This window comes from Hibiscus syriacus, unplaced genomic scaffold (genome assembly GCF_006381635.1).
Source record: "Hibiscus syriacus cultivar Baekdansim isolate YM2019G1 unplaced genomic scaffold, ASM638163v2 tig00013960_pilon, whole genome shotgun sequence".
Taxonomy (NCBI): Eukaryota; Viridiplantae; Streptophyta; class Magnoliopsida; order Malvales; family Malvaceae; genus Hibiscus; species Hibiscus syriacus.
This window is the reverse complement of record NW_024062312.1, coordinates 493,164-517,719: the sequence shown is the minus strand read 5'-3', so window position 1 is coordinate 517,719 and position 24,556 is coordinate 493,164. Positions and strand designations below refer to the sequence as shown.

General features: G+C 34.8%; 1 protein-coding gene across 2 annotated transcripts; it reads right to left on the bottom strand.

The window, feature by feature from the left end:
* Positions 1 to 219: 219 nt before the first annotated feature.
* On the bottom strand, positions 220 to 1,289 carry LOC120206552 (transcription factor bHLH120-like). 2 transcript variants are annotated; one of them, XM_039206175.1, is made up of 3 exons: positions 872 to 1,289; positions 430 to 801; positions 220 to 343 (listed from the first exon to the last, which is right to left on the bottom strand). In XM_039206175.1, exons 1-3 carry the CDS (start codon positions 1,253 to 1,255, stop codon positions 260 to 262), a joined length of 840 nt encoding a protein of 279 aa, XP_039062106.1. In that variant the 5' UTR covers positions 1,256 to 1,289; the 3' UTR covers positions 220 to 259. The 2 variants fall into 2 exon arrangements, with proteins under 2 accessions (XP_039062106.1, XP_039062107.1); XM_039206176.1 differs by having other exon boundaries at positions 430 to 777.
* Between the last annotated feature and the right edge of the window lie 23,267 nt (positions 1,290 to 24,556).

Here is a 24,556-nt window from a genome sequence, read left to right as displayed (position 1 = left end):
TTGAACTTATAAAATTTTATGGGGTGAATTTAAACTTATAAAGTTTCAGGGAGCGAAAACAGATTTTAAATAGAAAATACATAGAAAAAAATCTAAAATATAAAGTAATTTTAAAATTTCAGAGGACGACAGTCTCCACCCGCCCTCAATCTATCCCTGCATATGCATGACATAAACAACATAAAATTCACAAAGATCAATCTTACTCAAATCCTAATGAAAACTCTCCATTAAAGAAGATGACATGGTTTAATGTTAGCTAGGTAGTTTTAGTGAAGGATGGAATTTCTTCATTCAGTTTCTGCTCCAGGTAAGGCACATCGACGACTCTCAGATCACTAACCTGCAACAGCCAAATAAAGAATTTGCACTTGGTAAATTAGCATGCAGAAACCCCTAATTAACCACGTAATCAGTGAACAATCATACCTCAAGGTTTATGGTGTGAATCAGTCCTCCGTCGATCTTGGTAGAGATACTGTGGACAACATCAAGCCCTTCCTCGAGCAGTAGTTGTAGCACCCTGGAGAGGGTCAAAGCTTGAGCAACAACACCGGTGCTGACCACAACTTCAACGCCGTCGTCCAAAGATCGGCGAACCACGACGCTGCTCGGGAAAGCCTCATTAGAACCGGTCGTCCCCCGGCGAAAACCACTCAAATCGACCGATACTTCCTTTAGCTCGTCTCTCCTGGCAATCAGTTCATCGATCCTCTTCTGCAGGTCCTTTATGTAGCTTATTGCTCCGCTCATATGATCTGATATCGCACGCTTCCCCTGAAAGCACCATGAAAAGTAACCCTAGATCATAATTCATAAGTATATGCAACAACAAGAGAGCAGTTCTCTTCGATTATTCAAAACGGGTTACCTTGATGTACTCGAGAGGGAGAAGGGTTCGGAGAGAAGCATAAAGAGTGGACATTTCTTGCCTTCTTTGCCTCTCAATATCCCTATGCATCGACTTCCTCTCATCATCGTCCTTACCATTTTCTCTCCTCTCACTAGCCATTAATCTTCTTTGCCGGCCTCTATTACTACTGCTGCCAGCCATGGCAACAAGATCCAAAGTTTCATCTTGTGGGAGTGTGTTTTGAGGGTCGGAATTGGAGGAAAACTGGAAGAAAATCTCATCCATACTGCTTTTATTAATGAGTGGGGATTGGAGAGAGGATTTTCTGGAAATTATAAGAGTGAAGGCAAAAGCAATGGATACGTTTGTTAGGGTGCGAGATCTTGAGATGGGACCGAACATGTCAAGATTCCCTGTAATGCTCCATCAGGTGTTTGATATATAAGATCACTGATTCGATTCGAATTAAATTTTATACATTCGAGAATATCTTTTTAGAGTTAATTGCATCATGTGTCCCCAATCTATGACCCTCATTTCAAATTAGTCCCTAATTTTTTAAACATTTCAATTTCATGAACTATGACTATTATTCTAAATTAGTCCTCATGATTCTATTTATAATAGAAGTCATTTACATCAATAAGGAGGAATCTACATTAAAATACGACTCAAATTCTAATCCTAATCTAAATACAAGATAAAGACACTAGTGTAGTTTGAGTAGAATTCTTCTTTTCTTGCATCATTGTTGAGATGTGGGTATGCTTTATTCACCGAGTGATATTGTCTTGTGCGATAGAAACTCTAAAGTTTTCAAATTTACCTAAAACTTTTATGCTTGAATTATCCTTCGACTGTCGAAACACCTAAAATGTCAAAACTTGCTAAAACAAACGCTCAGAGATAGATTAGAATACTAAGATAGTTAAGATACATCGTCTCAAACTAGTGATGATGCGACACTCTGAAAATCGATCTTAAATTTTACCAATGATTTAATGTATAACGATCCAAAAATCTTAAGTTAACGTTCAGAAGTTAACACGAGGTGGTTTTGGGTCAGACCTATATATTAACATCTACTTGTAAGAATCCTAAATTCCTCGAAGTAATTCAAAAGGGGTTTTAGTGGGGGTTAAACCTTATCTTCTTATGGAGAGTTTCTAAATTCACCCCTTAGTCATTGGGAATTAAAAGATAACGTTTTGTAGGTTGTTTATGTAACATCCTCAATACCGGGTTAGTGATCAAATTGTAAAGTTTCATAATTTGATGACTAAATAGAAGAATGAAATAGCTCTATGATTATTAGATGCATATGATGAAGGTTATTTTGTAATTGTTAAAGGAAATAAAGGGTAAAATGGTCATTTGATCATTTAAGGAATTATATACACGTGGGAAGAGAGCTATCTGGAAGCTTTCTTCTTCTTGCCTTCTCTTCTTCACGTGGGGCTAGCTTCAAAAGGTAAGTTCTTTGTTTGTAAATGAATTGTTGATTTTAAGGTTGGGTTTTGATTATTAGATGATAACTAAGCTTAAGGAAAGCTTAAATCATCTTAAAAACAAATGATGGAGAGGTTAAGAGAGATTAAAGATTTGGAGTTTTTATATGAAATTTTGGAAAGGAATTGATAAGTAGATTTTGAAGTTAAATTTGACTTGTCAATGGTTAAATTAAGAGATTTGGAGTGTTAGAATTGGAATTAGAACACATTGAAAATTTGGTATGATTTTTGAATCTCATATGGAAGATAGGATTTTGAGGTTTAAGATGAAATAAATGAATATAGATTGGTTTAAGTATGTATACTAGAGTTAAGAATGAAAAGGGGATGATATATGAAGGGTTTGAGTGGAAATGAAGTAATTTTCGGGTTGAAAATATGATTTCTGGGCAAGGGGAATCGGTACCCATTCAAGGGGAACCGATACCCCTTCAAACGACAGAATTCCAGAATGTCTTGAGGGAATCGATACCCCCATGGTAGGGAACCGATTCCCCCTAAAGAAAATGTTAATATTGGTTTAATAAGTTCGTTTAAGTTGCTAGTATTCAATTACAAGGTGTAGGTATCTAATGATTACCTCGAAATGTACATTTATGTAGATTCTACGCATAAAGAATTCCGGAACGTTTGGCAAGTAAGATCGATCAAGGGGAAAGATAAGAGATTGGAATTGACTAGTGAGGCCAGGTGAGTGCATATTAATTAGTTTATGGTGCTAAATGGAAACAAGACTTGCGACAAGTCTATTTCCTCTGTTAGAATGCATGAATATATGATTATACGTATATGAATGACATGAATTGTATGTATGCATGATTATATGTGTTAACATGCTTTTGAATGTAATGTTATGAGAAGTATGTGCTATGTAATGTATATATATGAACATATGTGAAACTGAACTATGTGACTGCATGATAAAGATATGAGCCATATGACATGATATATGTGAACATGAGAAAACAAAGTATAAGATATGAACTATGTGATCCTATGAGAATATGAAAAGAATCTATGTGATTGCATGCAACATATGATATTAGATCAATGATTACACGTACATGTGATACGTGACTGAAAAGAAAAGATATGTGGTTATAAGAGAAAGAATATGAATAAGTAATGTGAACTGTTATAAATGATAATGCCCATGTTATGTGATATGAGAGCTAGGGTATAGTTGGCATGCCAAGGGTCGAGGGTTACCTATGTTCTTCGGAACATATGGACTGTTTACCTATGTTCTTCGGAACATATGGACTGTTTACCTATGTTCTTCGGAACATATGGACTGTTTACCTATGTTCTTCGGAACATATGGACTGTTTACCTATGTCCTTCGGGACATATGGACTGATTACCTAGGTTCTTCGGAATCTATGGACTGGTCCTTCGGGACATTGATCGAGCTGTGGTGACAGCATATGTGTGCACAACCTCAATGTACTCACATACCTTAAGTTCTCACTAGTGTACATGGGCTAATAAAGTGATTAAACAAGCATACTGAATGTGATATGTATACGATGGGGTTATAAGTGGTTTGAAATGTGTTACGTGAACCATATGATGTTGTGTGTGTATAGTGTTTAATTGAAAAGGTTAACAATAAAGTATGTGATTACATGATAAACTGTTAATGATGAATTATGTGTCTGTATGTATTTACTGTAATTAATCTGATATGATTTTATATGATACGAAGAATGCATGGAATTGGTATAACATGATAGAACATAACATGCATGTATTGATATATGTTATGAAGTGCATTGTAAGTCGTTATGCCTCACTAAGTCTTCGACTTAGCGTGTGATTGTTTCACACGTAGGTTTCGAGAAGAGGAAAGAGTAATGCGGAGCAAGACAGGTCAGTTTTCCTTACCAAATGTCAGATCAGAAAATGTATGTATTGTTTACAGAGTGTAGTTGGCATGTAGTCTAAAGATATAAATGGTATGAACTCTGATATCTGTTGTAAACGTTTTGAAATAATTTAAATGTTATCAAAGTTTTTAAATTACCCACTATTTTATACGAATGAATGTTTAAAAAGTCAATGTGACACTTCGGACTCGTATCCGGGTCGGATACGGGTTGGGGGTGTTACATTTAATGGTATCAGAGCTAAGGTTTAGCCGATTCTCGGCATAAACCGAAGTCCAAAGTGTCATAAAAGGTGTACATGCCAACATAGATTGAAAAATTTCTGATCTGATTGTGTAAGGAGTATGTTGTCTTGCTAATAGAATAAGAATAGTTTAATACAGTAGAAATCCGATCGTAATAATTTCAAAGTAAGTGAAAGGTGATATTCCTGATTGTGATAGCTATTCACTTGCCCTGGCCAGGCAGGATGAAGAGCGTACACCTCAGGAAATGCCTAGTAAGATCAAAAGTTGATTTCAGAAAGCTGAAATCATATCTGAATAATGATAGAAAGTTTTCATCGTTTGAAATCGGAAAAACGATATAGAGTTATTATGTGGATAAGATAGAATATGGTGAACGGGTGTCACCATAAGAATGTTAAAAAGATCTAAGGACGTGATGAGTACGTATAGAAGAACTTAAGGATAAGTGCATTAGTGACAAGTGTATAAGATGTATAAGTCAGAGCTTATAAGTTCAAAATGAAGGAATAACATTGTGTATAAGCAAGAGCGTTTATATGATAAGGGTTTGCAGTTAAGACGGAAAAGTTAGCGTTAGCTAACGAGAATATGCGATGGGAATGTACTGGAATTATAAGATTATAAGATATTGTCAGGATATGAGAACCAAATCCGTAATGGATCTGGATACAGTTGCATATTTGGATCATAGTAATGTGGTATAGTAAAGGAAAAGAAAGTAAGAATTTGTATATTTAAGTAAAGCTGAGGATTGATAAGAAGAGTTTGAGAATATGTATATCGATGATCAGATTATAGGACACAGGAAGTCAGAATGTTGAGTTTGAGTAAAAGAAATTTCAGGATGTATGAGAATAGAGGTGAAATTGATAAGTTGAGTAAGCGAATATTAAGATAATTTAGATTGGAAAGAATGTATATGATTGGTATAAGAGGGCTTGTGCCCTAGACTGAACCAAAGTTATTATCTAGCTGTCAGAGTAAAGGTACTAGAGTTATAAGATTGGAGGAAAGATATAGTGGAGTTAATTGATTATGATATGAATTTGAATATAATTGTATATTCTGAGCAGATAGCTATGATGTAGAAACAGAGATAAGTATTTGCATGGAACCTTCAGGAAGGAAAATACAAGTATAAGAAATGAAAGGGATTGATTTAAAAGAATCAGATACGATAATATGGAAGTACAGAGGACAGTTTTGATATAGAGTGATGAGATGAATGTTATTGTCAACGTGATGAGTGACATTATATGGAATTTTAGAAAGATCAAAGGAAAATGCATAATCGAATGAGAGAAAAGACAACAATGGATTGGTATTACTGGTTATTGCTTATATGATAAACAACAGAAGATGAAGGTATAAACGAAAAAGATAGTCGAAAACTAAGGGATTGAAAAGTAAGTTTCTGATGATGACAAGAAAGAATAAGTCAGGGAAGCAACATAAGAACATTAGAAGATATGTTCCTATTAAGATGTGCAGTGAAAATTCGAGGACGAATTTTCTTATAAGGAGGGGAGATTTGTAACATCCTCAATACCGGGTTAGTGATCAAATTGTAAAGTTTCATAATTTGATGACTAAATAGAAGAATGAAATAGCTCTATGATTATTAGATGCATATGATGAAGGTTATTTTGTAATTGTTAAAGGAAATAAAGGGTAAAATGGTCATTTGATCATTTAAGGAATTATATACACGTGGGAAGAGAGCTATCTGGAAGCTTCTTCTTCTTGCCTTCTCTTCTTCACGTGGGGCTAGCTTCAAAAGGTAAGTTCTTTGTTTGTAAATGAATTGTTGATTTTAAGGTTGGGTTTTGATTATTAGATGATAACTAAGCTTAAGGAAAGCTTAAATCATCTTAAAAACAAATGATGGAGAGGTTAAGAGAGATTAAAGATTTGGAGTTTTTATATGAAATTTTGGAAAGGAATTGATAAGTAGAATTTGAAGTTAAATTTGACTTGTCAATGGTTAAATTAAGAGATTTGGAGTGTTAGAATTGGAATTAGAACACATTGAAAATTTGGTATGATTTTTGAATCTCATATGGAAGATAGGATTTTGAGGTTTAAGATGAAATAATGAATATAGATTGGTTTAAGTATGTATACTAGAGTTAAGAATGAAAAGGGGATGATATATGAAGGGTTTGAGTGGAAATGAAGTAATTTTCGGGTTGAAAATATGATTTCTGGGCAAGGGGAATCGGTACCCATTCAAGGGGAACCGATACCCCTTCAAACGACAGAATTCCAGAATGTCTTGAGGGAATCGATACCCCCATGGTAGGGAACCGATTCCCCCTAAAGAAAAATGTTAATATTGGTTTAATAAGTTCGTTTAAGTTGCTAGTATTCAATTACAAGGTGTAGGTATCTAATGATTACCTCGAAATGTACATTTATGTAGATTCTACGCATAAAGAATTCCGGAACGTTTGGCAAGTAAGATCGATCAAGGGGAAAGATAAGAGATTGGAATTGACTAGTGAGGCCAGGTGAGTGCATATTAATTAGTTTATGGTGCTAAATGGAAACAAGACTTGCGACAAGTCTATTTCCTCTGTTAGAATGCATGAATATATGATTATACGTATATGAATGACATGAATTGTATGTATGCATGATTATATGTGTTAACATGCTTTTGAATGTAATGTTATGAGAAGTATGTGCTATGTAATGTATATATGAACATATGTGAAACTGAACTATGTGACTGCATGATAAAGATATGAGCCATATGACATGATATATGTGAACATGAGAAAACAAAGTATAAGATATGAACTATGTGATCCTATGAGAATATGAAAAGAATCTATGTGATTGCATGCAACATATGATATTAGATCAATGATTACACGTACATGTGATACGTGACTGAAAAGAAAAGATATGTGGTTATAAGAGAAAGAATATGAATAAGTAATGTGAACTGTTATAAATGATAATGCCCATGTTATGTGATATGAGAGCTAGGGGTATAGTTGGCATGCCAAGGGTCGAGGGTTACCTATGTTCTTCGGAACATATGGACTGTTTACCTATGTTCTTCGGAACATATGGACTGTTTACCTATGTTCTTCGGAACATATGGACTGTTTACCTATGTTCTTCGGAACATATGGACTGTTTACCTATGTCCTTCGGGACATATGGACTGATTACCTAGGTTCTTCGGAATCTATGGACTGGTCCTTCGGGACATTGATCGAGCTGTGGTGACAGCATATGTGTGCACAACCTCAATGTACTCACATACCTTAAGTTCTCACTAGTGTACATGGGCTAATAAAGTGATTAAACAAGCATACTGAATGTGATATGTATACGATGGGGTTATAAGTGGTTTGAAATGTGTTACGTGAACCATATGATGTTGTGTGTGTATAGTGTTTAATTGAAAAGGTTAACAATAAAAGTATGTGATTACATGATAAACTGTTAATGATGAATTATGTGTCTGTATGTATTTACTGTAATTAATCTGATATGATTTTATATGATACGAAGAATGCATGGAATTGGTATAACATGATAGAACATAACATGCATGTATTGATATGTTATGAAGTGCATTGTAAGTCGTTATGCCTCACTAAGTCTTCGACTTAGCGTGTGATTGTTTCACACGTAGGTTTCGAGAAGAGGAAAGAGTAATGCGGAGCAAGACAGGTCAGTTTTCCTTACCAAATGTCAGATCAGAAAATGTATGTATTGTTTACAGAGTGTAGTTGGCATGTAGTCTAAAGATATAAATGGTATGAACTCTGATATCTGTTGTAAACGTTTTGAAATAATTTAAATGTTATCAAAGTTTTAAATTACCCACTATTTTATACGAATGAATGTTTAAAAGTCAATGTGACACTTCGGACTCGTATCCGGGTCGGATACGGGTTGGGGGTGTTACATTTAATGGTATCAGAGCTAAGGTTTAGCCGATTCTCGGCATAAACCGAAGTCCAAAGTGTCATAAAAGGTGTACATGCCAACATAGATTGAAAAATTTCTGATCTGATTGTGTAAGGAGTATGTTGTCTTGCTAATAGAATAAGAATAGTTTAATACAGTAGAAATCCGATCGTAATAATTTCAAAGTAAGTGAAAGGTGATATTCCTGATTGTGATAGCTATTCACTTGCCCTGGCCAGGCAGGATGAAGAGCGTACACCTCAGGAAATGCCTAGTAAGATCAAAAGTTGATTTCAGAAAGCTGAAATCATATCTGAATAATGATAGAAAGTTTTCATCGTTTGAAATCGGAAAAACGATATAGAGTTATTATGTGGATAAGATAGAATATGGTGAACGGGTGTCACCATAAGAATGTTAAAAGATCTAAGGACGTGATGAGTACGTATAGAAGAACTTAAGGATAAGTGCATCAGTGACAAGTGTATAAGATGTATAAGTCAGAGCTTATAAGTTCAAAATGAAGGAATAACATTGTGTATAAGCAAGAGCGTTTATATGATAAGGGTTTGCAGTTAAGACGGAAAAGTTAGCGTTAGCTAACGAGAATATGCGATGGGAATGTACTGGAATTATAAGATTATAAGATATTGTCAGGATATGAGACCAATCCGTAATGGATCTGGATACAGTTGCATATTTGGATCATAGTAATGTGGTATAGTAAAGGAAAAGAAAGTAAGAATTTGTATATTTAAGTAAAGCTGAGGATTGATAAGAAGAGTTTGAGAATATGTATATCGATGATCAGATTATAGGACACAGGAAGTCAGAATGTTGAGTTTGAGTAAAAGAAATTTCAGGATGTATGAGAATAGAGGTGAAATTGATAAGTTGAGTAAGCGAATGTTAAGATAATTTAGATTGGAAAGAATGTATATGATTGGTATAAGAGGGCTTGTGCCCTAGACTGAACCAAAGTTATTATCTAGCTGTCAGAGTAAAGGTGCTAGAGTTATAAGATTGGAGGAAAGATATAGTGGAGTTAATTGATTATGATATGAATTTGAATATAATTGTATATTCTGAGCAGATAGCTATGATGTAGAAACAGAGATAAGTATTTGCATGGAACCTTCAGGAAGGAAAATACAAGTATAAGAAATGAAAGGGATTGATTTAAAAGAATCAGATACGATAAATATGGAAGTACAGAGGACAGTTTTGATATAGAGTGATGAGATGAATGTTATTGTCAACGTGATGAGTGACATTATATGGAATTTTAGAAAGATCAAAGGAAAAATGCATAATCGAATGAGAGAAAAGACAACAATGGATTGGTATTACTGGTTATTGCTTATATGATAAACAACAGAAGATGAAGGTATAAACGAAAAAGATAGTCGAAAAACTAAGGGATTGAAAAGTAAGTTTCTGATGATGACAAGAAAGAATAAGTCAGGGAAGCAACATAAGAACATTAGAAGATATGTTCCTATTAAGATGTGCAGTGAAAATTCGAGGACGAATTTTCTTATAAGGAGGGAGATTTGTAACATCCTCAATACCGGGTTAGTGATCAAATTGTAAAGTTTCATAATTTGATGACTAAATAGAAGAATGAAATAGCTCTATGATTATTAGATGCATATGATGAAGGTTATTTGTAATTGTTAAAGGAAATAAAGGGTAAAATGGTCATTTGATCATTTAAGGAATTATATACACGTGGGAAGAGAGCTATCTGGAAGCTTTCTTCTTCTTGCCTTCTCTTCTTCACGTGGGGCTAGCTTCAAAAGGTAAGTTCTTTGTTTGTAAATGAATTGTTGATTTTAAGGTTGGGTTTTGATTATTAGATGATAACTAAGCTTAAGGAAAGCTTAAATCATCTTAAAACAAATGATGGAGAGGTTAAGAGAGATTAAAGATTTGGAGTTTTTATATGAAATTTTGGAAAGGAATTGATAAGTAGAATTTGAAGTTAAATTTGACTTGTCAATGGTTAAATTAAGAGATTTGGAGTGTTAGAATTGGAATTAGAACACATTGAAAATTTGGTATGATTTTTGAATCTCATATGGAAGATAGGATTTTGAGGTTTAAGATGAATAAATGAATATAGATTGGTTTAAGTATGTATACTAGAGTTAAGAATGAAAAGGGGATGATATATGAAGGGTTTGAGTGGAAATGAAGTAATTTTCGGGTTGAAAATATGATTTCTGGGCAAGGGGAATCGGTACCCATTCAAGGGGAACCGATACCCCTTCAAACGACAGAATTCCAGAATGTCTTGAGGGAATCGATACCCCCATGGTAGGGAACCGATTCCCCCTAAAGAAAATGTTAATATTGGTTTAATAAGTTCGTTTAAGTTGCTAGTATTCAATTACAAGGTGTAGGTATCTAATGATTACCTCGAAATGTACATTATGTAGATTCTACGCATAAAGAATTCCGGAACGTTTGGCAAGTAAGATCGATCAAGGGGAAAGATAAGAGATTGGAATTGACTAGTGAGGCCAGGTGAGTGCATATTAATTAGTTTATGGTGCTAAATGGAAACAAGACTTGCGACAAGTCTATTTCCTCTGTTAGAATGCATGAATATATGATTATACGTATATGAATGACATGAATTGTATGTATGCATGATTATATGTGTTAACATGCTTTTGAATGTAATGTTATGAGAAGTATGTGCTATGTAATGTATATATATGAACATATGTGAAACTGAACTATGTGACTGCATGATAAAGATATGAGCCATATGACATGATATATGTGAACATGAGAAAACAAAGTATAAGATATGAACTATGTGATCCTATGAGAATATGAAAAGAATCTATGTGATTGCATGCAACATATGATATTAGATCAATGATTACACGTACATGTGATACGTGACTGAAAAGAAAAGATATGTGGTTATAAGAGAAAGAATATGAATAAGTAATGTGAACTGTTAAATGATAATGCCCATGTTATATGATATGAGAGCTAGGGGTATAGTTGGCATGCCAAGGGTCGAGGGTTACCTATGTTCTTCGGAACATATGGACTGTTTACCTATGTTCTTCGGAACATATGGACTGTTTACCTATGTTCTTCGGAACATATGGACTGTTTACCTATGTTCTTCGGAACATATGGACTGTTTACCTATGTCCTTCGGGACATATGGACTGATTACCTAGGTTCTTCGGAATCTATGGACTGGTCCTTCGGGACATTGATCGAGCTGTGGTGACAGCATATGTGTGCACAACCTCAATGTACTCACATACCTTAAGTTCTCACTAGTGTACATGGGCTAATAAAGTGATTAAACAAGCATACTGAATGTGATATGTATACGATGGGGTTATAAGTGGTTTGAAATGTGTTACGTGAACCATATGATGTTGTGTGTGTATAGTGTTTAATTGAAAAGGTTAACAATAAAAGTATGTGATTACATGATAAACTGTTAATGATGAATTATGTGTCTGTATGTATTTACTGTAATTAATCTGATATGATTTTATATGATACGAAGAATGCATGGAATTGGTATAACATGATAGAACATAACATGCATGTATTGATATATGTTATGAAGTGCATTGTAAGTCGTTATGCCTCACTAAGTCTTCGACTTAGCGTGTGATTGTTTCACACGTAGGTTTCGAGAAGAGGAAAGAGTAATGCGGAGCAAGACAGGTCAGTTTTCCTTACCAAATGTCAGATCAGAAAATGTATGTATTGTTTACAGAGTGTAGTTGGCATGTAGTCTAAAGATATAAATGGTATGAACTCTGATATCTGTTGTAAACGTTTTGAAATAATTTAAATGTTATCAAAGTTTTTAAATTACCCACTATTTTATACGAATGAATGTTTAAAAAGTCAATGTGACACTTCGGACTCGTATCCGGGTCGGATACGGGTTGGGGGTGTTACATTTTATTAGTGAAAAAGTGAGGAGAGTCTTCAAAAGCAAGAAGGAGCAAGTGTGGTGAACCTTGAGCATGGAGCTTTTTTTTTTTTGGGTAATCTCGTACAAGGTAGTGTATATCTAACACTTTGTGATAGCATATCCATCATAAAAATGATGTCTTGATGAAGAATATAATTTGAAGCATGTTTATGGGTGTTGCATGATTCTTTGGCTTGAATGTTTGTTTATATCTTACAACTATATATGTTTTTGAGGTGCCAAGTGATCTTATAGGACCCATGAGAACTCTTAGAAACATGTTAGGCCTTAGTGGTGACATGCATAAGGGTTTTGAGAGTAAAACCAGAGCCTTAGAAGTCATTTTTTTGGTGTTTTAGAATTGATATTATTCTCAATATTTTAGAAATTTTGAATATGGAATTAATTTTATCAAATAAATAGGATTATAGTATACTTTTCTTTGAAAATTGTTTAAGGACTAAAATAATAAATGAAGAATGATGGCTTTAGTCAAAAAGGAAAACTTAGGTGCTCAAGGAAAAATATAATTGTAGGCCTGTAAACGAACCGAACGCACACGAACGGAGGTATGTTCATGTTCGTTCATTTAATAAATAAACGAACAAATTTTTTTTGTTAATGTTTGTTTATTAAGGAATATAACTTGTTCATGTTCGTTCATTTAATAAATAAACGAACACAAACACGAACATAACGAACACGTACATAAACGTTGGAGACCCTACCTTCCATTGTTCTTTCATGAAAATAGTTGACAATGCAAATCAACCAAATCTACAGTGATAAATAGCGCAAGAGCTGATTAGCATTGATGAAATGTTTGAAGATATCAATATTTCGATCGATCTTTTAAAGATATTAAATGATCCACACGACTTTAATTTAACGATATAACATTTATCTTAGTGGTCCATGATTACATATGAACAATCATTTTCCACTACGTTATTCTAATAAATTCGTCGGCTAAAAGTTTTGTGACATCAATGTCAGACTTTAGTGAGGTTTGTGACATCAATGTCAGACTTTAGTGAAGATATCCGCATAACTTTACATATCAACTATTAAGCCAAATAAAACAGAGAAATATATGAAACATACCTGTAAAACTTCAGATTGCACTATAATATAATTTGTTTTGAAGTTTCAACGATCGTTTCCACTCTCTAGTGAACACTAGGGTTTAGGAAAAAAAAGGGAAATGAATATAGGTGCGAGGTACCTCACAGGTTAACATATTTGATTTAATCTCCAAAAAAATTGGGTTAATTATGGAGTTGGTCATCAGAATATCAGATTAATTAATATTTTTAAGATACTTACAAATTGGTTAACAAAATTGATTTAAGAAGATTGGGTTAAACATAAATGAATGAACATAAACGAACATAACCGAACGTTCACGAATGTAAATGAATGAACAAGACCTATGTTCATGTTCGTTCATTTAATTAAACGAACATAAAATCTTGTTCATGTTCGTTCATTTAATAAATAAACGCACATAAACGAAGTTCCCGCCGCACAGTTCATGAACGGTTCGCTGAACGTTCAGTTCATTTACAGGCCTATATAAATGGTTAAGAGCTAATTAAAGCCTACTATGATTTTTAGTCATATGTAGAAAAGATGAAGGATTGATTCTATGATTTTTACTATTTTATTTTTTTATGAATAAGCTACTCGGTGTCACTTTCTTATAGTTTAGTCCCAATTTCTATTATTCATTAAATGGTACAAATAGCAAACTCAGATGAAAGGGTTTTCTCTCCTAAAGTTCAAGGCATATAAAGGAAACAGAAAATGGTTTCATCTTCAACCTAAAGAAATTGCCATTGTTAAAATCCTAAAAGCTTGAAACTCTAACCTTTATTGTAGGGATTAAGGCATTCTACCCATCCAAACTTTGGATTTATTACATATTTGGTAAGCTCTCAACCTTAGCTTTCGTTTGGTGTTTTCCTGATTTGATTTGGAGAAAATTAATCTAAAACCCTAAATTTGAATCTAAGGATTCAAGTGGTTTAAGGGTCTTAAAACCCTAAATTGACCATTTTTTGTAGAGAAAATCGCCTCAGTGACCACCAAAAAAAAGTTATAATATACGATTTTAACCAACTTTTTTTGGATTTGCCAAAATGACCAACAAAATCGCAACGCGAAATAAAAATCGCAACGCGATCCCCAGAATCGCAAATCAGTTTCCAGAATCGCAAATCAGTTTCCAAAATCGCAACGCGATTCTTGAAAATCGCGATGCGATAGTAGAAATTCGCATTGCGATTTTCCATAATCGCAACGCGAATATGATGAAAATCGCAACGCGAACACATAAATCGCAACGCGTATCCGTAAATCGCAACGTGTATCCGTAAATCGCAACGCGTATGGGTAAATCGCAATGCGTATCCGTATATCGCAACGCGTATCCGTAAATCGCAACGATAATACATAAAATCGCAACGCGTATCCGTAAATCGCAACGCGATATTTAAAGCGCCATTATAATCGCTACGCGTATTTTATTTTCAAATTACAAAAAGAATATTAAGACAAAATCCCGTAATCGCAACTCATAACCTAAAACCTAAAATCACAACTCAGTCCCATCTCCATCTCTCACTCTCTACGGCGAAGAAATCCGTCCCCATCTCCGAAGATTTCCGTCCCCATCTCCGGCGAAATCCCTCACAACCATTCACGGTCAGAAATCCCTCACAATATTCAGAAATGGAAAATCAACCTCCGAGGGTTAGTTTTTTAATTATTTTTATTTTGAAATGTTTGCATTATTGTAGGTTTTTCATATTGAACTGATGATAAGTTTACTGGTCATTTCAATAATAGATTAACCATTTCACTTAGATTTCATTTCGCGTTACGATTCTGTCGTTGCGATTTTCATTTCGCGTTGCTATTCTCTCGTTGCGATTTTCAAGTTAGTATTTGTCTTTGTCTTTGTTCTGTCTTTTGGTTGAAGTAATGCAATCCATTCAAGTTTCAATTTGCAGAAGAGTCGCAACGAGATAAATGAAAATCGCAACGAGAGAATGACTGTCGCAACGAGAGAATCGCAACGCGAAATGAAAATCGCAACGAGAGAATCGCAACGCGAAACCAAAATCGCATTGCGATTTTCATTTCGCGTTGCGATTCTCTCGTTGCGATTTTCATTTCGCGTTGCGATTCTCTCGTTGCGATTGTCATCTCGCGTTGCGATTCTCTCGTTGCGATTTTCATTTCAACCAAAAGACAAAACAGTGTTGCAAATTTTAGTTTCAAGAATAAACTACTACTTTTTATGTTTATTGTTTTTGGTATATCTTCACAGTGTAGTTTTTGGTATATCTAACTTGGTATGTTTATTGTTTTTGTAGAAATTTTTTTCGGCTCAATTGACCTTGAGAATAAAGTCAGCCTGGCCACTACAACTGCAAAGAAGCTTTCACCTGCTCAAAGACAATTGTTTGAGGAAACCTGCTTCGGGCCATGGCTGAGAGTACAGCATCCGGGTGGAGATGCTAATTTGACCCATTTGTGGCTTCAGACCATGACATCAAATCTACCCGACAGTATACAACGTGGTGAGGAAGAGATATGGTTTCATTTTCCACCAGCGTATACTTGCTTTGGGCGGAAGGAGTTCTGCTTAATCACTGGTCTACGATTCGGACACGATGATGTAGGCCGGTACACTCGTCATATCGCCCGCCCATCATGGTTATCCCGGGTTTTTCCGGATGAGTCAATGGAGAAGCCGAACCTACATGTCGACGACCTGAAGAAATTATTTAATAAGAAAGCTGGTTTCACTCGGATGGAAGACGTCGATGTTGTCCGAGTATGCCTTCTACTACTTGTGTATGCCGGCTTTTTAGGCAGAGAGGCCAGACAACCTATTCATCGGGAGCTAATAATATTGGTAGAGGACCTGAATGCATGGAATCTGTTTCCGTGGGGTTCGTATATATGGAAAGCTACCTGGACTAAGTTGTCGTCTGCCTTTGATGACCGCAAAAGTTTGCGGGGCGATGGGTCCAAATACACTTTGTCAGGCTTTGTTTGGGCCTTTAAGGTAAGAATTTCTATATAATGTTCTAAAATTATAATTAATTATTTAACAATTACTAATTTTGTTATTATATTGTTTGTAGATTTGGATATTCGAGGCTTTCCCCAGCATGCGTACATATGCAATAAAACGTCAAATGATATTCCCAGGGCTATTTCCTGGAAGAGGAAAACTCTGTTGGATTGGGAAGACTTAATACCATATGCCACAATAAATAATGTAAGTTAACACACATACTTTCATATATATATAAACAAGTTATTAATAGTAGACGTTTAACTTTGTTTGAGTTTTTATATTTTAGGAGGCCAACATTCCATTACAAAGACTGACACCCACGGAGGAAGAGCTTGCCACTGATTGGTGGCAAGCTAGTCAGAATTTTTTTGATGGCACGGATGATGAGCAGCATCCACTTCCTCCAATTCGAGAGCCATCACCTCACCTAGAGCCATCACCCGATCGACCCGACTATACACCTCTAGAACGAGAGCCATCACCTATCCCGTCACATCATCGAGCCTCTTCTCCACCATCACCTCATGATAGGCGACCGGCAAAGATGCCACGACTCCTATCTCCCTGTTCTCCACCTCCACCTCAACGGGATGAGTCAAGGGAGTTACGTGATGAGGTCAATGCCTTGCGTGAGGAGATCGGTACTCTACGCGATAACGATGGTGCATGGCGTGTGGAGGTGTCAACTTTACGTGGTGAGGTTGCCGCTCTACGTGAGATGATAGTATCGTTGCAGAATGAGGTTCATACTCTACGCAACGAGGTAAGTTTAAGATTTTCCATATTTAACTTAATGATAAATTTACTCGTAATTTCACTTAGATTAGCCATTTCACTTAGATTGCTTAGTAAATTTATTCAGTTGCTGCCAATTCTGCTAAACTGTATATTCTTTAACACTGTGAAATAGTATTTGTCTTTGTTTTGTCTTTTGGTTGAAAGTAAATTTGTTCGGTTGCTGCCAATTCTGCTAAACTGTGTATTCTTTAACACTGTGAAATATATTTGTCTTTGTTTTGTCTTTTGGTTGAAAGTAAATTTGTTCGGTTGCTGCCAATTCTGCTAAACTGTGTATTCTTTAACACTGTGAAATATTTTGTCTTTGTTTTGTCTTTTGGTTGAAAGTAAATTTGTTCGGTTGCTGCCAATTCTGCTAAACTGTGTATTCTTTAACACTGTGAAATAGTATTTGTCTTTGTTTTGTCTTTTGGTTGAAAGTAAATTTGTTCGGTTGCTGCCAATTCTGCTAAACTGTGTATTCTTTAACACTGTGAAATAGTATTTGTCTTTGTTTTGTCTTTTGGTTGAAAGTAAATTTGTTCGGTTGCTGCCAATTCTGCTAAACTGTGTATTCTTTACACTGTGAAATAGTATTTGTCTTTGTTTTGTCTTTTGGTTGAAAGTAAATTTATCCATTCAAGTTTCAATTTGCAGAAGAAGAAATAGTTTACTTTCGCAACACGAAACTTAAAATCGCAACGCGAAACCAAAATCGCAACGCGAAATGAAAATCGCAACGACAGAATCGCAACGCGAAACCAAAATCGCAACGACAAGATCGCAACGCGAAACCAAAATCGCATTGCGATTTTCATTTCGCGTTGCGATTCTTTCGTTGCGATTTTCATTTCGCATTGCGATTCTGTCGTTGCGATTTTAATTTCGCGTTGCGATTTTGGTTTCGCGTTGCGATTTTAAGTTTCGTGTTGCGAAAGTAAACTATTTCTTCTTCTGCAAATTGAAACTTGAATGGATTGCATTACTTCAACCAATAGACAAAACAAAGACAAATACTAACTTTAGGGTATTAGTTTGAAACATATTTTTCTTTGTTATCTGATGCATTTTGTGAACTATGATAGAATAATGACTTGGGTGAATACAATGCAAGTTTGAAACATATTTGTCTTTGTTTTCACTGTTTAAATATCATGTCTGTTTATTTACTGATTTTTGTATTTAATTATTTAGCGGCCCGATAGAGTGGATGCTTTACGTCGGGTTATGCTTGCACGACGGAGTTCACGCATCAGACAGCGTGCACGTGCTATTAAGTCTCCGTACACCCCAATAGTGCGAAGACACCGCAAGAAGAAGCCCGACTCGCCTGTCATCCCTCAAGAGTCCACTCCTATCGTTGAAGAGGCCCCCCATATCATTCCTCGAGAGTCCCCTCCCACCGTTCAAGAGGCCACTGTCATCATTGAAGAGGTCCCTCCCACCATTCAAGAGCCCGATTCACATGGCGTCATATGTAGGCTTCTTGAGAAACCCTCTGACGTGCCGGACATGATGGATTCAAGTTGGCTCTCGTATGAGTTACCGGCCAGTACCATACCGGTATCTGAAGAGGAGAGGAACAACTACCGGACACAATTTTGGATAACACCCTTTGGGCTAAGACCGCAGTTGATTTTTATCTACATGAGCGGAGCAAGGGTGTTTCACTGACATATGCAAGCTCACCGATGATATCTTTTTGTTGCTTGAACGGCCTTGGTGGGGCGTATTATTAGGGTCGAAGACAATGGCTATTTCGATGGGGGGTAAGTCTTATATTTTTCTTATATTTCAATTTGATTAATTTTTTTTTTAAATTTATGTAAGTCACTAATATATGTCTTTTTTTGTAAAACAGCATATCGATGCGTGGGTGACACGTCTTCTAATAATAAGAAAACTTAAGAAAATAAAAATATACGATATACAATAATGCCGACGTCTTTTCACGCCGTTCACTTGAAGAATGCACGAGATGAATCATTTGATTTGGGCAATGGACAAGCTAAACTTTATCCTGCATGGTGGGAGGTCGATAAGGTTAGTATTTATTTTAGATTGAGTTTAAAGGTTTTATGAAATAAGTGCGCAAATGAATGAATTATTACTTATGATTGCAGGTGTTTATCCCTGTTTTGGAACGTAAACATTGGATTCTCGTCGAGCTTCAGCTCCCATCCCTTAAGACAATAGTGTATGACAGCATGATAAATACATATCATTGGCTGATTTAAGAGATGTTATTAAGGGATGGAGCTCTCATTTGGCTAAATTCTTGGATGCGATCAATTATTGGACTCGTTCTGGAAACAAGAAGCCAAAGAAGCTCAATATTACAGTTATTAGAGACGAGACCGCGCCACAACAAACGAGCGGAGCCAGAGGAGATTGTGGTCCTCTCGTATGCTTGGCGTTGGAGCGTTTGACGACGGGAAGCATCAAGTATCTACCTCCCACCGATAGAGATAAAGCTGCAGTAGGCTTGTGGTTTCGGCATTATATGGCTAAATCGATATATACGAGACGCTGCCTACCTGCATCCGCGTTATAAAAATGTCCATAAACAATTGGTAAGTTTATATACTTTTGGTTTGAAAATGTTTGGTTAAGTAACTAGAATTCAATAATTTGCTGTTTGTAGGTTTTAGATGTGTATAAAGTGTTGTTTGAACAAATGTTTGGTTTCTGCAGGTTAATCTCAGAAGTGAACTGCGTGAAAATGATGTCGAGCTGCAAAAGTTGATTCAATAGTTTAATTGATTGTTTTTTGATTGTTTAATTGATTTGTAAAGTTGATTCAATAGTAGATGATCGGAAATAAGAATTATTGCTTATTTTTTGATTGTTTAATTGATTTGTAAAAGATGATTTGTAAAAGTTGATTTGTGTAATTGATGCGAACATAATTCTTATTTGTGCTTGTTTAATTGATTGAAATGTAATGGTTGATTTGTTGATTTCAATCTGCATTATGTTGAAGGCAAAATGACTATCGCAATGCGAAATGAAAATCGCAATGCGAAATGAAAATCGCAACGAGAGAATCGCAATGCGAAATGAAATCGCAATGCGGAAATGAAAATCGCAATGCGTTTATAATTTCGCATTGCGATTATCTCGTTGCGATTTTCATTTCGCATTGCGATTTTCATTTCGCATTGCGATTCTTTCGTTGCGATTTTCATTTCGCATTGCGATTTTCATTTCGCATTGCGATTTTCATTTCGCATTGCGATTTTAATTTCGCATTGCGATTCTGTCGTTGCGATTTTCATTTCGCATTGCGATTTTCATTTCGCATTGCGATTCTCTCGTTGCGATTTTCATTTCGCATTGCGATTTTCATTTCGCATTGCGATTCTCTCGTTGCGATTTTCATTTCTGCATTGCGATTTTCATGTTGGGATTTTCATTTCGCGTTGCGATTGTATTTTCCGTGTTGCGATAGTCAAATGCATGCCTAATAGTGATAACAACTGAATAACAAGAGTTGGTTAAGTCAAAATGGTTGGCCTGAGTCATTAATTCAACTGAAAATGTTAAAAGTTCACACATAAAATCCACATAATACAACGTTTGCATTTAAAAATCACCTAAGTTAACAGTCTCAAAAGGTGAAGCCAATCGTGATTGGGATTTTAAAGATGATTGCCTTTTGCTTGACACCATATGAGCTTTGGATTTTGATGAGGATCCATATTTTGGTAGAGGAAAAGATGATTTTGATGGCACTGGTGCTGAAAGTTGATTGGGATTTGGATTAGAGAAAGGTTGTGGGTTTTGAGAAAAACTTAGTTGATTACTACCCGCTACTGACCCAACAATACTACTTCTAGGTTCAACAACATACAATGTAACATCATCTTGTGAAACACTAATGTAAGCAATGAATCGTTCAACATCTTCATTGTCGGTTAACAAATAAACTTTACCATTTCTCTGATAAGATAGCCTAAATCCACTTAGGGGCTCTAAATTCAATTTATTTGAAACACGTAGCATTAGAGTTTCATAAGTTAACTTTTGTAAAGACAATTTTAGTTGAAGATTCATGGGTAAAGGCATATATTGTAAAACACCATGAACATTATCCCATGACCCTCCAAAACACAAATCTATCCAAACATGATCAACATTAGATGATTTCATGGTTGTAAATTAATTTACTAAACAGACGAGCTGCGAAACTAAAACCTGTTGCCGGATTGGGAAGGATGTCGTTGGATATAGGAACGGATGTCGCCGGAGAGAGTGATAGATGGAGATGGAATGAGTTGCGATTTAGGGATTTAGTTTATGATTTCAGTGTTATATACCCAAAATTTCAGTGTTGTGATTTACAGATTCTCGTTGCGATTTACGGATTATCGTTGCGATTTACAGATTCTCGTTGCGATTTACGGATTATCGTTGCGATTTACGGATACGCGTTGCGATTTACGGATTATCGTTGCGATTTACGGATACGCGTTGCGATTTACGGATACGCATTGCGATTTACGGATACGCGTTGCGATTTACGGATACACGTTGCGGTTTACGGATACGCGTTGCGATTTACGGATACGCGTTGCGATATACGGATACGCATTGCGATTTACCCATACGCGTTGCGATTTACGGATACACGTTGCGATTTACGGATACGCGTTGCGATTTATGTGTTCGCGTTGCGATTTTCATATTCGCGTTGCGATTATGGAAAATCGCAATGCGAATATGTACTATCGCATCGCGATTTTCAAGAATCGCGTTGCGATTTTGGAAACTGATTTGCGATTCTGGGGATCGCGTTGCGATTTTTATTTCGCGTTGCGAATTTGTTGGTCATTTTGGCAAATCCAAAAAAAGTTGGTTAAAATCGTATATTATAACTTTTTTTTGGTCACTGAGGCGATTTTCTCTTTTTTGTATAACCACCAGTATCCAATCTATTGATCGACTAATCTGGATTAGATACTGTAAAGGCAAGAGCGACCATCTCAACCCAGTTTACTTCATTCATAATTGTTAGGATTCGAACCCCTAATATTATTTAAGGGATCTAATATAACATTAGAAAGTTGATGGATTTTTTTGATAGAATGGTGTTATTAACTTGGTCATTCTTTAAAGTGTAATTGAAAAGATGTATCAGATAAAATACACTTTTTAAAAAAGTACTTTTGACGAGTTATATCTTTACCTTACGTTGTGAAAATAAATGTAATTTTTATAAATATTTTTTAAGGAATGTTGCTCATTTTTTTTCGTATTTGTTGATCTACGGTGGTACTAATTTTAATGTTGATTGTCCAGCGTCGATATTCTTTATTATTTTTTTCTTTTCTATATCGTATTTTTATTTTCAATAAGTTTGTTTGTATTGCACGCTCTCATATGCCTTTATGACACGTTTTCTTATGTTTTTTATATGTTTTTCAGTTTTTGGTCATTTTTGTCATTTATTTTTTTCTAAAGTTGATACGACATCGTTATGACTGATCAAGATGTCGCTTACATGATATCTTGTTGATCTTCCCTGCTTTGGACTCTCGGATTGGATTTAGATACCTGATTTCGTCTGTGGATAGCTTTTCAAGTTGCTCGAGTCTGATTTACGGTTTGTCGGTGGTCTTTCAATAGCTTGATCCCCTTTTGTGATTCATTTGCCGATGCGATCAGATCTGTTTGTATCTATCTTTGTTCAAATTTCTTGGTTAGATTGAATCTTTCCTTATATGATCCATATGTGATCTTAATTTGCTAGTTTTGTTTCAATGATTATATGATTTTTTTTTAATTATGTACTTAATTTACGATTATAATTATAAATCTTTAATATAATTTGAGATATTTTTTATTTTAAGTAAAATTAGTTGCTTCTATAAAAAAATTAAAGAGGGTTATAATCCTATATAAAAGATAAAATTATATATTTTAATAATAAACCCAAAACAGAATGCTTCAGCCCACGTCCAGTAAAACACTATTTCGGATACACTAATCTCAATCTGAAAACTTACTTTTGACCCAGTGTCCTCCCGAATGCTTCAGCCGTAGGACAATATTGGCTCAATAGGTCAGGCAAGTAAGAAAATGACCAATTAGACCATTGTCATTTACTACAATGATTTGGAACTCGTTAAGTCAATGTGATGCGTTTGAATAAAATAATATTATTTAAGAAAATTCATCATGCAGACATGACGAGTTTGTTCTGTATTATAACATTTGTCGTAGATCCTAAAATAAAATCTGAATTAATGAGTTAATTTTTTATTCGTTTCACCTATTTTGTTAATTTTACCAACCCATAGAGCCTCGTTCTATTATGCCAATAGCATAATGACCAGATCAATCACTAGAAGATTTGAGATTTCTTGTAGTTATTTTTTAGTTACTTATTTATTGAAGCTACATTAAGTTTGGGTTAATCTCATGTCGAGTCAATTTCGTGTACCGATTAATTTCAGGTTGAATCAATTTTTGGGTCGGACATGTTTGAGTTATTAACTTTTCAGGGTTAAAATAGACCAAATAAAAATTAAATTCAGATTAATCGAATCAAATTTTCGAATTCCGGTCACAATTAACATGTCTAATGACACGTATAAAAAATAACTTAAAGCTAATGTAAAAATATTTCATTTCTCTTTTAATTACTCTCTATCTGACTAAAATTGCTTTTTTGTTTTATTGATTTTTAAGATTACAGTTTTTAAATTTTTCTTTTTTATTATTAATAAAAAATTTAAAAATTATAATTTATAATCAAGTTTTAAAAAAAAAAAAACTATATACAAAATTGACCATCTATTAATTATATTGATTTTGACTATATATGGTACGGATCCAGAAACTTGAGAATAAAGATCTAAAATTTTCATTTTCATTTTTTAAAATAATGGGTACAAAAATTTTTATTTATTTTTCTTCTTCTTTTAACATGTTATAAAATTCAAGGATAATCTATCGGTTTTAGCACCTAAATTTTTAATTTCTTAAAACCAATATAATTCGTAGCTTTTGTTACTAAAATTAAATAAAAACTAAATTTTAAATATAATTTTTAAAAAAAATGAGAGTTTAAATATTAAAACATATTAAAAACTAATAATTTAAATATTAAACCCTTAATTTTCTCAAAATTCAAAGATTGTAAAGAGAGTGGCGTCTAGGAAATATAATATTTGTGTTTTAGCCCATTCAAAGTTGACAAGCTGACAGCCGACCTTCTAGTGGATTAAACGGTCTTGGAACCTCATAATTACTGGCTTTTCAAGTTGTCATCATAATTTAAAAA

Coding starts and splice junctions, on each gene's coding strand:
- LOC120206552 (XM_039206175.1), bottom strand. CDS start 1,255: ATGTTCGGTCCCATCTCAAGATCTCGCACCCTAACAAACGTATCCATT. Junction 802..871: donor TCCCTCTCGAGTACATCAAG/GTAACCCGTTTT, acceptor ATTATGATCTAG/GGTTACTTTTCATGGTGCTT. Junction 344..429: donor TTCACACCATAAACCTTGAG/GTATGATTGTTC, acceptor TGGCTGTTGCAG/GTTAGTGATCTGAGAGTCGT.